This window comes from Populus trichocarpa, chromosome 18 (assembly GCF_000002775.5).
Source record: "Populus trichocarpa isolate Nisqually-1 chromosome 18, P.trichocarpa_v4.1, whole genome shotgun sequence".
NCBI lineage: Eukaryota > Viridiplantae > Streptophyta > Magnoliopsida > Malpighiales > Salicaceae > Populus > Populus trichocarpa.
Genome location: NC_037302.2, coordinates 3,162,906 through 3,178,690, shown reverse-complemented (window position 1 = coordinate 3,178,690; position 15,785 = coordinate 3,162,906). Strand labels below are relative to the sequence as shown.

At 32.4% G+C, this 15,785-nt stretch overlaps 1 protein-coding gene and 1 pseudogene across 1 annotated transcript; both read left to right on the top strand.

The window, feature by feature from the left end:
- Positions 1–1,258: 1,258 nt before the first annotated feature.
- LOC7462934 (uncharacterized) lies at positions 1,259–7,466 on the top strand. The gene is made up of 12 exons (XM_002324200.4): positions 1,259–1,461; positions 1,672–1,799; positions 1,916–1,978; positions 2,449–2,570; positions 2,956–3,071; positions 3,166–3,973; positions 4,354–5,085; positions 5,615–5,836; positions 5,907–6,002; positions 6,087–6,281; positions 6,392–6,505; positions 6,979–7,466. The coding sequence occupies exons 1-12, from the start codon at positions 1,361–1,363 to the stop codon at positions 7,237–7,239; spliced, it is 2,958 nt and encodes a 985-aa protein (XP_002324236.4). The 5' UTR covers positions 1,259–1,360; the 3' UTR covers positions 7,240–7,466.
- Positions 7,467–11,721: 4,255 nt separating this feature from the next.
- Positions 11,722–12,805, top strand: LOC7458968 (uncharacterized; annotated as a pseudogene).
- Positions 12,806–15,785: the final 2,980 nt, after the last annotated feature.

Genomic DNA, 15,785 nt, shown 5'->3' with positions numbered 1-15,785 from the left:
TAATGTGTTATTTATATGGAGTATTTCAAATCATATATTATTTTTCTAATCTTGATTTTTATTTTAATGTTAATGATGGAAATGATATTTGATTTTACATTTATATTATATAATTTAAAATTAATTTATTTTTAGATTCAAATTGAAATTAGAAATGCTCCGAAACATAAAATTTAAGATTCCAATAAGAAAAATTAAATGCTAATTAGAACATTATCAATGACATTGTTTTTTTATTGATATTTTTACACCAACCTTAGAAATATTTTGAAATCAAAATTTAATATTCCAATAAGAATTTTTTATTTCAATTAGAACAAAATCGATGGTATTGTTTTTTATTGATATTTTTACACCAACATAGAGTTGTGTGATGTCAACTATCCAAAATAAAGATGAATGAAGGGAGGGGTTACATTGGTCACTCAACCATGACCATCATGATTATAGTTTTTATGCCATCACTCATCAAACATTGAAAAAAACGTTTTATCTAGGAAAAAAAAACGGAGATATTAAACAAATTATTGGCATAATAGGGAATCAATCGAGTAGAGGTACTTGATTAAATATTTCTTAATAGTACAGGGACCAATAAAGGCCATAACTACTCTTAGAATCCAATAGACTAATTCGTTATTTTTTTTTAGTTTAACGTGGGTGTCCGGGCCAGCTTGCGCGTACCTCGACTAATCCCACAGGCCCTGAAGTTAATGATCATGTAAGCCTCCAGTGGCCATCATATGAGCAACCACAGGGCTCGAACCTGAGACCACAGAGGAAGCAAACCTCTTGATCTCAAGTTCTTACCACTAGGCCACCACCTAGATGGTTAGACTAATTCGTTATTCATCATGCTTTCCAGTGCCATTTGTTTTGTTTTTTCCACTTCAAAAAGATTTTGTTTATTATTTTTTAATTTAAATTATTTTTATTTTAATATTAAAAATAAATTTTAAAAAATAAAAAAATATTATTTTAATATATTTTTAAGTAAAAAATATTTTTAAAAACAACTATTACTATAATATTAAACAAAATATTAGTCATTATTTGTTCTTGTGATTAACTATGTTATTTAAAAAATCTTGGTTTTTTTATAAATTAGTTCTTTATTATTTTTAGATTATTTTAATATATTAATATAAAATTTAAAAAATAAAAAATAAAAAATAAAAAAATAATTATTTTATAACATTTTAAAATAAAAAAATATAAACACTTTTATTACGAAATACGAACTCTAACACTACCTTACAAAACCGAAAAACCTCGGCTTCTCCTCAGATCTGTCTCTCGCTCTTCCCACTAGAATAAAAAGAAGCAGAGAGAAAAACATATCGCTTCTCTTAATTTCGCCATGGCCATGGCGATTAGGTCTCTGCTTATCTTTTTATGTATCCTATCAATTACAGTCCCTACCTTTTCTCTTTATGAAGATCAAGCCGGCCTCATGGACTGGTAAGCTCCATTTGGCTTTCCATTAAATCGCTTCAATTTAGTAAAACTTGTTTAAACTCCCTATTCACTCAGTCCAAACTGAGCTGATTGCGTATTTTTTGTACTTCAATTTTCTTCTTCTCATACTATAACTTGTTAATTAATACTGTTGTTAGGTTGTTAGAATTTATTTTTTTGAATCAGTATTCAGTTTGATTGAATTGTGTTTAGGCATCAAAAGTACATAGGGAAAGTGAAGCACGCAGTGTTCCAAACACAAAAAACTGGTCGAAAGCGTGTTCTTGTTTCTACTGAAGAGAATGTTATTGCTTCTCTTGATCTCCGTCACGGCGAGATTTGTAAGTGTTTTTAATGGATTTTACCATTCAGTCTTTCATGTTAAATTTCACTGCAGAAGTGGTTTTTTTTTTACTTTGTTTCCTATTTGTTATTTGAAGGGATTTGTTTTGTGCAGTTTGGAGGCATGTTCTTGGGACCAATGATGCTATTGATGGAATCGATATTGCCATGGGAAAATGTAATTATCTTACTGCTGTTATGTGGTATTTGTTCTTGCTGCTGTGGAAGTGATATTTCCATTACATGTTTTTGTCGATTTATTAGTAGGTTTGCTTGTTTATGTTTTTCAGCAAACATTTAGCATCTTTTTCCCCCCCTAAATACTATGTGAGGTTGCTTTCAGCACTCCGCATTGTCATCGTGTGTGTCTTACTAAAGGAAAGAATTGTTAAGACTGCTTCAATTTTTATGTTGAGTAAAGGACTTGAGAGAAACAAAAACAATGGGTATACGTAACAGTGATTTGTATTATCCACCTAATTTATAATGTATTGAAAAACCACTTTGTGGTTGTGTCATATATTGAGCGTTGCTCCTTTTATTTTTATTTCATGTAGATACTTTTGCTATTTGGTTTTCTGCTACAAGGCATGAAATTCAGTTATTGCAGTTATGTTGTTTTACTAATCTTCTATATCAATCTTTCAGATCTTATTACCCTTTCATCAGAAGGAAGCATTCTAAGAGCATGGAACCTTCCTGATGGGCAGATGTGGTGGGAATCTTTTCTTCAGGGACCAAGCGACTCAAAGTCATTCTTGTTCGTTTCGGTTAGTGATAACATGTTATATTTTTTTAAGCTTTTAATGAACATTATTTTATTGTCTAACTTAATCTTCTATACTCTCTCCTGTGCTGCTATGGTTTCTAATTCAATAGTTAATTAAGAAATCTGTGCTGTCTTCATGCAAAATATAATCTTTTTTATTCCTCTTATCTTCATATATCTCGGGTCATTGTGAAATCAGAAAATGCCATCCAATGGATCATAGTTTAGTTCCTCAATTGAAGTGTTATCTTGTGCTATGTTGTAGTCGCAATTCATAACACAATATCTTCCCTAATCTCCTATCATTCTTGCAAACCTGCCCTCATATGTTATGCATTTCAGGATTTTCAAAAGAATCTGTTGTTAATGAAGTTTCTGATCTGCAGACAAGCACGAAAGTTGACAAGGACAACACAATCCTTGTTTTTGGTAAAGGAAGTCTCCATGCTATTTCAAGCATGCATGGTGAAATTGTTTGGAAGGTGGATTTTCCTGCTGAAAGGTCTGTCCAATTTGATGTTTTAAGTTCCACATGTTGTTTTCTCAATCTAACCCACACCATGCAATTGATGCTATTGTGATCCCCTTGGTTGCAGTTTTGAGGTTCAGGAAGTAATTCAGCACCATGACAGCAATACAATATATGTGGTGGGATTTGTTGGTTTTTCACTGTTTGATGTATACCAAATCAATGCTAAGAATGGAGAACTCCTAAAGCATGACAGTGCAGCCTTTGATGGTGGCTTTTCAGGGGAAGTTTCTTTAGTTTCAAAAGCCAAACTTGTGGTGCTGGATGCTGCAAGGTCAACTTTGTTAACAATAAGTTTTCAGAATGGAGAAATCAGCTTTCAGAAAACATATGTATCAGATCTAGTCAAGGATTTCTCAGGGATGGCAGTGATATTACCTTCAAAACTTACTGGTTTGTTTGCTGTGAAAACCAATACAGCTACAACATTTATTAGTGTGTCAAGTGAAGGTCAGTTGGAGGTGGTTGACAAAATCAATCATGCAACAGTTATTAGTGATGCTCTTTCATTCTCAGAGGACCGACAAGCATTTGCATTGGTTCAGCATGGAGACAATGACATTCACCTCAATGTGAAGCAAGGTCATGACTGGAATAGTGATTTGCTAAAAGAGAGAATCAAGCTGAACCAGCAAAGAGGATTTGTCCATAAGGTTTTCATGAACAATTATGTCAGGACTGATAAGTCTCATGGATTTAGGGCTTTGATTGTGATGGAAGATCATTCATTGTTGCTGTTACAACAAGGTGCGATTGTCTGGAGTAGGGAGGATGGCCTTGCATCAATAATAGGAGTTACAACGTCAGAACTTCCTGTAGAAAAGAAAGGTGTATCTGTGGCCAAAGTGGAGCAGAACCTCTTCGAATGGCTTAAAGTATGATCTGATTATTTCTCACAAGTTTAACTGGCTTACTGAAGATGAATATTGCCAAAAATCACTCTTTCAAGGCTTGAAATAGATTCTGGTTATATTAATTGAAATTCCTTACTTTTTTCTCCTCCCTCAGTCTCCATCATTTTTAAACTTCTTTATTTAGTAGTAGAGTGAGGGATCTGAATTATTGTTAGATTGCTTTTGTTCTGGTTGCATAGGCAATCATTGTTTGCTATCATATTCACTCCTTTGTTTGAAGATTCATCTCATAGACTTCTTCACAGACTGTGTGATCTTGACACATGATATTTTGTTTGAAAATTCATCTCATTGACTTCTTCAGACTGTGATTTTGACACATGATATTTTGTTGTTCCAAGGGACACATGCTGAAGGTTAAGGGTACATTGATGCTTGCAAGTGCTGAGGATGTAGCAGCCATACAAGGCATGAGGTTGAGAAGCTCTGAGAAAAGTAAAATGACCAGGGACCATAATGGATTCCGAAAGCTGCTCATTGTTCTCACTAAATCTGGGAAACTTTTTGCCTTGCACACTGGAGATGGACGAATTGTCTGGTCTGTCTTATTGAACTCTCTACGGCAATCAGAAGCATGTGAAAATCCAACTGGGATTAATGTATATCAGTGGCAGGTTCCTCATCATCATGCTATGAATGAAAATCCATCTGTTCTGGTAGTTGGCAGGTGCAAACCAAGTTCTGATGCACCAGGAATATTTTCCTTTGTTGATACATACACAGGGAAGGAGCTGAAGTCCTTTGGTCTTGATCATTCTGTTGCACAAGTCATTCCACTCCCGTTCACAGATTCAACAGAACAACGTCTGCATCTACTAATAGATACAAGTGGACAGGCACATTTGTACCCAAGAGCACCTGAGGCTGTTGCCATTTTTCAACTTGAGTTTTCAAACATTTATTGGTACTCGGTAGAAGCTGATAATGGTGTTATTAAGGGACATGGATTGAAGAGCAATTGTGATGGTGAAGTTGCAAACAACTATTGTTTTGGTACCAGAGAAGTATGGTCCATTGTATTCCCCTCAGAATCCGAAAAGATCATTACAACCATAACAAGAAATTCAAATGAGGTAGTGTTTAGTTTTTGGTCAATTTTTTATGATTACCATTTCTTTGTCTTCAAAGATTTATTCACTTTACGATTTATTAACAGCTTTTGCTGGTTAGTCTTTAACTTTCAGGTTGATTGGGATTACAGAAAACCTTTTAAATGAGACAAGCAAGCATCATTTCCAAATATTGCATTAGAGTTGTTCTATGAGGATATGGAATTCTTGGCTAAATAACCTAGTTATTATAATGGATCTTCATTTAACCTCGGACAAAATGTTGGGATTATGTTAACGAAAAGGTTTTCTCAGGCTTTGAATTAGAAGCTGTGTTTTTCAGGCAACCTTGATACGTTTTTAGGGTCTAAAAATCACAGTTTCTGTAGAGACCATTTGTTCTTGTTTCTTTATCAGAACCTCAATTTCTACCATTCAATTTTGTTGTACTGAAGGTTCCATTTGAAACTTCAGACACAACTTCAATAGGATATCTTGGTCTGCTAACACTATCCCATATGTTTAATTGAGAGCCTTCTGCATTTGTCTCCAGGCAGTTCATACACAAGCAAAAGTTGTTGCTGATCAAGATGTGATGTACAAATATATATCAAAAAATTTGCTTTTTGTGGCCACTGTCTCACCTAAAGCCAGTGGAGATATTGGATCAGCCACACCAGAAGAATCACATTTGGTCGTCTATGTTGTTGATACTGTTACTGGTCGTATATTGCATCGAATGAATCATCATGGCTCGCAGGGTCCTGTCCATGCAGTAGGTTTTGCCTTCCACTCTTCATGTTTTAAATGATACGCATTACCTTATTTGTTTTCATTTTTTGCAGGTTTTTAGTGAAAATTGGATTGTCTACCACTACTTCAATCTCAGAGCACACAGATATGAGATGACAGTTATTGAAATTTATGACCAGTCTCGGGCAGTAAGTAATCATTCTTTACAATCTATGCAATATTGTTTTTTCTTCTTATTCTAAACAGGTTTACTTTTGCAAATTGAAATTCAGGACAACAAAGATGTTTGGAAGCTTGTTCTTGGAAAGCACAATCTCACTTCACCTATGTCTTCATATTCACGACCAGAGGTCACAACAAAGTCACAATCTTACTATTTCACCCATTCTGTCAAAGCGATAACAGTTACGTCAACTGCTAAGGGTATCACTTCGAAGCATCTTCTTATTGGGACAATTGGTGATCAGGTTGGTTACAATCTGTTTAGAAATGGAGGTTCCATTGTTGTTTCCTCTTTGTTTTGTGACAACATTTGTGTTTCAATTATTTTTATTTACTGTTATTTAATACTGTACAGGTATTGGCAATGGATAAGCGTTTCTTTGACCCTCGTCGGTCAGTTAACCCCACACAATCAGAGAAGGAAGAAGGAATTTTACCTCTTACAGATTCATTGCCTATCATTCCTCAAGTGAGTTGCCTTATATCTTCTTCTCTTCCTTTACCCCTCCGGTCTTTGTCTCACAGTTTAATTTTTAATTTCCTCGAGAGAACACTGTCAGCTTTCTGCTTGATCTACCTTCCCTGGAAGTGATCATGTCTGTACACAAAAAAAAAATGATATATTTTTATCTAGAGCTTGGAGTGATCCATTGTTGGATCCTGTCTTGTTATCCTCCTGCTATCTTCTACCCAAAATGGTTTTTTTTTCCTTGAAGATTTTGATTTGGTGACCAATGGCACGCACACACACAAAAACAGTAGCTAACTTGATACATGAGTTCAGCCCATGATAGAAGATCAGAAATCAAGCTGAATCAGGAAACTCGTGTTCGTCTCATTATGGAGCTGTTTCTTACTTTACAACTGCATGCTTTTATTTGATGATTTCATTGTTTTTAATGTAGTTCGTTCACAAACTGATCTGATTCTTATTTCTTGCAGTCATATGTTACACATGCCCTTAAAGTGGAGGGGCTCCGAGGCATAGTGACAGTGCCTGCCAAGCTGGAGTCAGCCACCCTTGTCTTTACATATGGTGTGGATCTCTTCTTCACTCGCCTTGCACCCTCAAGGACCTATGATTCTCTTACAGAGGATTTTAGCTATGCTCTGCTGCTCATAACCATTTTCGTACTTATCGCGGCAATCTTTGTGACATGGGTTCTGTCCGAGAAGAAGGATCTCAGAGATAAATGGAGGTGAATTCTTTTCTCGATGGTCCCTGTACCCTAACAGTTTTCTTTCTTGTTTATTTTACACTTCCGAGTTACTTTCAGTGGAATCAGATTAGGAGGTTCACTCCGAACTTGTAATGTTAATTTTGTAGCATTTCCCTCCAATGGCATCTGGTACTTGCCATTATTGCATCGGTGATCATGTAAATTTGACATTGCTAACGTAAGAAAATTGATATATTCCCCTTCATGCTAGCTCAAGCAAGTGTCGGAGGGAAATGCTAAATGGGCAGAAAAAATTTAAAGGCTCTGAAAGAGAAAGCTGGTAAATTGGTTATTTAAGAATGGGGGGAGCCTCAGTTGACTGGATTTTGGTAACAGTTGTGGTTTCTGAAACTGGGATAGATAGATGGGCCATAGTCGCTCGAACGATTTTTGTAGTCGTGTTTGAGTCGCACCCACCTCTAGAGATGCTATTATTGAAGCCCAAAAGACTTGGAAAATTTTTTGTAAGGGAGGAGGATAGATTTTTTTTTTTTTGAAAATTAACATAGTATCTCTAAGTTAAAAAAAATATTTAGAAAATAGTATAATTTTAATAAAGATGACTTTAAAAAAAAAGAAACGGCAAACTAACAGTAACTTTAACCCTAAACTAATCTCAAATACAAACCCTACATAATATCCCAACTTTAAACCATAATTCTGAATCAAAAAAACAAACTTTGAACATTAATCACTAATCTAAAGAAGAAACAATAATCAATAACTTTAAAAACAAATCTTAACTAAATATAATAAAATCTTTTGGTTTTTTGGGTTTTCTTTTATCTTTTTTTTTAATTTTATTATTTAGTGTGGGGTTTTGATTGAATTTTATCTTCAAAGATTGAAATGATAATAAACCCTAAATAAATCAAACAAATCAAAAGATAAAAAAAGACAAAAAAACAAAAGATTTTATTACATTTAGTTAGGGCTTGTTTTTATGGTTATTCATTAGCATTTGATTTTAGGGTTAGTGATTAAGGTTTGTTTTTTAGATTTATAATTAATATATTATTTAGAATTTGTATTTGATACTAGTTTGGACTAAGAGTTAAGATTAATTTATGATTTAATTATTTTAATGAAAATTTTTATTTTTGTTAAAATTATTATTCTCAATTATATCTTTGTTAAAATTATTATTCTCAATTACATCTTTGTTAAAAAAGTAATATTTTTAAAATATTTTTTTGTGGCTGGTGCTTTTTTGTCATTAGAGCATCTCCAACGCATCAGTTAAAAGCATAGTTATTAAACCTGGCTCGAGGGTTGACCCGGCCAAGGGGTTGGGTCCCGCGTTTCATGAGTTAACCCGGGTCAACTCGGGTTAACCTGAATCAACCCGGAAAAAATAAAAATAAAATTAAAGTTTAAATATTTTATAAGAAAAAATCCATATAAATATAGGCTATACATATTGTAAATAATGAAGTTTAAAAGAATATTTTAAAAAGTTTTTTGTCCCACATTAAAAAGATATTATGTTAAGCTTTTAAGTTGAGGTATTTAAACCAAAAAAGTTTTTCATCTCACATTAAAAAAACATAACTTTTTTATTGGGAACATAGAGTATATATACTAATGGGTTTCAAATCCCACATTGAAAAAAATAACTTTTTTCTTGGAAACATAAAGTATATATACTAATGATAGGTTTCAAATCTCACATTAAAAGGATACTATGTTATTCTTTTAAGTTGAAGTATTTAAACAAAAAGATTTTCTATCCCATATTGAAAAAACATAACTTTTTTCTTGGAAACATAGAGTATATATACTGATGGGTTTCAAATTCCACATTTGAAAGAGAAAAAAAAAAACACAGGGTCTCACCCTGGTCACGGTTGACCCGCCAGGTCGACCGGGTTTGGCCGGGTCAGTGCACCGGCTGGTCTTTTGACAAACTCGGACCAGTCCAACCCCCGGGACAACTGGGTCCCAGGTCGACCCGCCGGCTGGTTCGGGTTTAATAACTATAGTTAAAAGGATAGCCAAAATGAAAAAAACTGAACTTTTACCTTTTATTTTAGTTTTAACAATTCCAACACATAAGTTATATGAATAACTAAAATGTGAATTCTTGTTTTGAAATGCTATTTATACACTTCTACATAGAAAAGCTAAAAATAAATAAAATGACATGTATAGTTGAAAGGATATGATTATATTATATAAAAAATAACTAAATTAGTTATATAATTATATTAAAATTTGTTTAATATAAAATATATTAAAATATAATTAACTTTTTTAAATAACTTTTTAATTGAAATATACTGTCATAACTCAATTTTTGAATAAATAATAAAAATAAATGGATAAAAATATATTTGAAAATGAGGTTAAAACAACATAAATTTGAAGTTCAAAGATGAAATTATCAGATTTGATAGTAAATTGGTCAAAAATTGAAGAATTAATAAGTGTGGAATTTTAATTAAAATTTGGATTAGTTTAATTAATGAAATCAGGAGATTTAATAAGTTTGCGGACTTAATTAAAATTTGATTTAATTAATTAAATAAATTCAGGGATTTAATTGAAATTAATCCAAGGGGTACAATTAAATTTATTGATTAAGGGACCCAATTGATACATTTCAAAACATAGAGGCCAAACTACAATTTGTCATTTTCCATGCCAAATGACGCCGTTTTGGATCCTACTGTTCATCATCTGTCTGCCAAAGACCGGCTCAACAGGGGAAAATCCAGCAGATCATGGCCACTATACCCACGATGCGGCCATGATCTCTCGCCTCCACGATGCCCACCATTTCTGGAGGCAGGAACACCAGACCTTCTCTGGCTCTATAAAAGCCAGAGAAAGGCCTCAGAAAAGGGGACGAGCGGGAGAAGCAGGGGGCAAATCACGAACCGAAACAAAAAAAAAAAACAAGAGGACGAGTGGAAGACGAATAACACAGGGGAAGGAAGAAAGAAAAAAAACAAAGAAACAGGGGGCAGGGGACGAAACAGGAGACACACAGACGAAGAAAAAAAAAACAGGGATTATACAGAGAAGGAGAGAAAGGCAGAGGAGCAACACAGAGACAAGTATTGGCTCTGCCATTATCCTTACAGAAAAAGAAAGACCCATAATCATTCAAAACAAATTCACAGCAGGCTGGCCTCTTCATCATCTTCTTAGTTCCAAAAGCTGCTGAGAAAGCAAAAGAAAACGCAGACAAGTTAACGGAGAAGGAAGACAAAGGGAAGCAGTAGGCAGCGTTGCAACCATCTTCGCCGTCTCCAGAAGCAGGTACGCCCGTTCTTCATCCCCCTTTTACATTCTTTGAAATTTAAGTGGTGCAAGAACACTGTGCGAAGGTAATTTAATTACCTTCGCACTGTTCATGCACGCGTGAAGATGCTTCACGCGTGCATCCGGCTTTTGCCCAGCCGGGTCACTGGCTTGGGCCAGTTACCGGGCCGGGCTGGCTGGGTCTAGCCCAACCCACATGGGATGAGCTGGGCCCAGCCCCTCAAAAAAAATATATGCATGTATAAAAAAAATAAATTTATTTTATTGGTTTATTCATTTATGCAAGAGTCGTGAATAAAAATACTGATTTAAATTTATTTTATTTTATTTTAGCTACTTAAAAAAATAAAAGAATATGCACATGCAAATAAATAAATAAATAAATTTATTTTATTGGATTATTCACTGACACTAGAGTCAGGAATAACAATAGTAATTTAAATTTATTTTACTTTATTTTTAGCTACGTGTTGGAAGTATCCATAATCGAATATTCAGTGACGTCAGAATCATGAATATTACAAGCAAACCATCGTAGCATAAATCAATAAACTTTTAGTAATTTAAGATAAAACCAGCAATGCAACCTGCCTCAGGCAGGATGTTTAAGGGATGATAATATTTTTCCTTTTACATAATCAATTTCATACAATATCAATTTAAGATAGAATCCCTGCTGACCAATTAGGGTTCTTAGTAACTATAATATTAGGTGATGATTTGATCCCTCAAACAAGATCATTCTCTATCAAAAAAAAAACATGATACCAGTAATTTATTTTTTTTAAAGATTTATTTTTAAGATAGTCCATTGTCACGATGTTTAGATGTGGCAATATACATAAATAAAAAAATTTATATTTATTCTATTTATTCAAAAGGTTATTTTTATCGATGTACCTCTAATCTTACATAGGAAAAGTAGCCGTGGAGGATCCATTGATTGGTGATGGTCATTATAACTGTACTATATGATATATCCTTTCTCACTAGTTAGTTTCTGAAAAGAGAAACAAAAAAATGTCATAAAAATCCCTTTAGTCGATGAGATGTAATCCTTGCGAAGAAGAAGGTGAGTTTAAATACAGTTCCAGGGTAGGAAACACAAGATTGACAGCAAGGGAGAGAGTTGCTGCAACTCTTTATTGTGCACAGCGAGACCTCTTCATCTAAAGTTTGCATGATCGACGCCTCAAAGATGGAAACTAATGACACTGTAATTTGTTTGATCTTTTTGGAGCCTGTCCCGTCCACCTCCTCCCAGTCAAGGACACACTCGCCGGCATCTCTGCACTGTTTCTCTGTTGAAAGTACTCTGTTCCATAACCTCCCGCCCTCTCTTCCATAATTCAGAACTCTTCAACAACCACTGCAATGGCTTAAAAACACCCTCCCCAAGAAACCAAGCTCTCTGTCTCTTTGCTACCATAAAACCCACCACCCAAAACTAAAAATCCAAGCCACCTCAACTCTTTTCCTGTGGTTTCCTCCGCCAATGAATGCACATAAACTAATCTTAGTCCCACCACTCCTAACCCACCTTTTCTCCCTCTACCTCCCACCACAACAAGCACCACCACCACATCCTCCCCAGCAACATTCTAACCAACCCCACCAAAAATCCCCTCAAGCTGAATCCTCTTCCTCCTCCTCCTCCACTTCAACCTCTCAAAGCTTCACCCAAGGCAGATTCCCTCTCTCAAACTCCCCACCCCACCAACCCAAACGTCCTAAACCTGACCTGAATCAACGCTCCACCTTCTTACAACAATTGGCACCACTAGTGCAGTCCACCAACCTCCAAGAACTCCTCCACATGGCTGAGCTGCAACTTACCAAAGGCTTGGAATCCGAGCAACTTTCTGCTCTATATTTTCTCGAACATTCACTCGTATCCGACGCGCCATCACACCAGGTTTGCTCAGTACCCGAATTAATACGCGGGTGGTGGCAAATTTGAAAAACAAAGGAGGGGCAAACCCGGCAACCAAAATCTTATTAGCCCTTTGCTTGTCGGAGGAGGCAGTGGTAGAGGTGGCGATGGAGCTCAACGGATTTCCAGCGGAGCGGGCATTAGCGGCGTTGGAGCTGACATTACCGTAGAGAAAAAATGAGCTCCTGAAACTCCTGCACGAAAATAATATTTCAAATTTATTATTACTTAGGACCACATAAACATGTAACTATTTAAGGGCAACCTCTTTACGCAGCAGATAGAGTTTTTAAATATTATTATGGATGCGTTTTTTAATTTTTTTTAATTGAGAAATTAAAAGTTATTGCACAGGTTTATTATTAGTTTTCTTTTTTCCCTATGTGACGCGGCATGATAGTTTTTCAAAATAAACTTTTATTTAGTTTTGTTGTAATTAAAATAGATATTTGCAAGAAAAATAACAATTTAAATTCTCAAAGAAAATATATTTTATTAGATGAATTTTCATTTTCTTATTAATGTATTTTAATTTTAATAAAAATATATATGTTAGTAGCATATTTTTTAATAAAAAACTAAAAATCATTCAAAAAATATTTATAAAAATCTCAATTATATATATGAATTAAAGAGGGCCGGAAAAAATATATCTTTTCAATTAAAACTCCCCTTCCTTCTTCATTTATTTCATTTTTTTTAATAAAAACATGTTTATGAGAATAATTACTTTTTAAATATAAGCTTATCACAATATAAAAAGCAAGGTTTAATAAAAAATAGAAAACAAAATCATAACTCAATAATTTATACATAATAAAAGAAAAAACTAAAAAATAAAAAAATATTATGTAAAATATTTACAATAAAAATAACAAAATAAATATTTTATTCTCATTTAATATTCCCATGCAAATATTTGTTTTATAAATCTTGCATATTAGATTCATATATAACAATTCACAAAGTAATTGTTAATATTATGATAAAAAAAAAAACACTAATCTTATTTGAAAACAATGAAAATTTGGATAATATTTAATTTTAATTATTTTTATTTATAACGAGTTTGATTCAAAATAAAAGAAAATTGTTAACAAAATTGAAGGGTAATATAACAAGAGTGTTGGGCTTTAGAGGATTGGCCCACGTGCTTGGTTAAAAAACATATAAGTCTGAGAAGGTGTTTAGAAGTGTGGTAGCGATTATTTTATAAAGTGTTTTTTTATTTTAAAATATGTTAAAATAATATTTTTTTATTCTTAAAAAATTATTTTTGACATTAGCACATCAAAATGATTTGAAAATATCAAAAATATATTAATTTAAAACAAAAATAAAAAATAAAAAAATTATTTAAAGTAATAAATTGTAAATTCTAAACTTGTTTTATTAATATGTGTTATATTAATATAATTCTTGAATAAATTTACATGTATGATAATAATAAACTTATAATTAAAAGGATTAATATAACATAAATCAATAATTTTTTTTTGTTAAACCTCTCTTTTATGTTTTATTTACGCTCAATCTTTAGCTTACAATGAGAACACCATTAATAACATCCTCGATCATTGCAATTAGTGTCATTGTTTATTCCATAATTAGTATCATAATCATCATTAAAATAAATATTACAAATTAATAAAGAATATCAATCTATTTCTATCTCATCATCATAAATAAAATTATAAAAAACAATGTCCTTTTCTACCTTAATATCTAGTCCGCTTGAGCCTTTCAAAGTGTTCAACTTGTTGCTTGTTTTCTTCATGTCTAGGTTTAATGGCAAGAGCCCTCTAGTCGGTGCGAAAACCTGTAAATCATCTTTGATCCTTAAATACCATGATGAGTGCACAATGATAACTTTTCTCGGATCGAATTGTGAAAATATTTTTTCTTTGAAGAATTTAAAGTTTGAATATACCCAAAAGAAAGGAAGTGATCCTTCATCTCCCTGTCATCTTCTCTTATTCATAGATCTTGGTTTTCCCTGTCTTTCACGAACTTGTTTCAACTACTCCCAGTGTGTATAGCTAATCAACCAAGATGGAATTCTTTCTTGGACAATATTAATGACGTATTTCTCATATCAATTAACTTTTTTTTTTTTTTTTTTGATGAAATCAAGAATATATATATAATAAAAAGAGAAAATCTTATCAGTGTAGATAAAGCTTTAGCTATATAAATTATAATAAGAAACATAAAACTATATTAATAAAGTAAACAATACAAAACTATACGAAATTAAAATTTAAAATCGTGATTTTTATACAGATCAACACTGGTATATCAAATTTCACACGAAATCAAACCACACAAAATGCATTCATATCGATTTACTATATTCAGAAATTTAATAATTTGGTTCCATGTTTAAACTCAAAAATGAAAAAAAAAAAAAAAAGTACATCTCCTCAACTATCAAATCATTTATTTGATATTGATCAATTGGGGAAAAAGAATGAAAGTCAACAAAGAAGAAGAAGGAACAGCTAATGGACGACGCTGGACTAATTAATTAATTATCATTAAACTGATGATGATATGGATCCAAATATCAAGTAACGAGCAAAGATATGGAAATCATAAAAATTCATGTGATTAATATTTAGCATATAAAAAACGAAAGCGTATCCCAATGAATGATACCTACATTAGTTTAATGATTACAAGCGGTTTAGTGAAGTATTAGTTTGCATACTTACGGGGGACTAAATTTGTTTTTGAATATATATATATAAAATGTTTAAGTTGCAGATAATTTTTTAATTAGCATTGCTATTAAATTTAAAATTACAATCAGTTTTAAACTTTTTGTTTAATCAAGGAAAAGTTTCTTTACAAAATAAAAAGTTGATATATATGTTCATTAAAATTAATCAAGAATTATATATGTCAATAACCAACTTGTTGATTTAAATTAAAGATTAAATTAGAAAACTAAGATAAAGATACATATTAAAATATCTCTGATCTTATATTGTGTGTAGTATTTAAATTTTTTTATTTAATTATAGGAAAATAGTTTTTTTTTTGTTAAAAATATAAACAATTTCAAATAAGTATAAAACATATATTTCACAAGTTTGAAATCAATTTTCTTATTAACATATCTCTTATTTATATTAGTGAAAACATGTTTTAAACTTGAATTATTATTTTATTAAAAAAAAAGACTTCATGATTGTTAAAGCAAGTTAAAAAGAATATAAAAATAGTACGTGATTGAAAGCTAAAAAAACCATAAATGTGATAAATTTATTTTTATTTAAAAAAAATAAATGAATTTAATCAAATTTTCATGAGCAATTATTATTATT

What these genes read in the sequence shown, in the direction of transcription:
- LOC7462934 (XM_002324200.4), top strand. Translation starts at nt 1,361, where the DNA reads ATGGCCATGGCGATTAGGTCTCTGCTTATCTTTTTATGTATCCTATCA. An exon ending in CGATATTGCCATGGGAAAAT is followed by an intron (nt 1,979 to 2,448) that starts GTAATTATCTTA and finishes TCAATCTTTCAG; the next exon opens with ATCTTATTACCCTTTCATCA. An exon ending in CGCAGGGTCCTGTCCATGCA is followed by an intron (nt 5,837 to 5,906) that starts GTAGGTTTTGCC and finishes CATTTTTTGCAG; the next exon opens with GTTTTTAGTGAAAATTGGAT.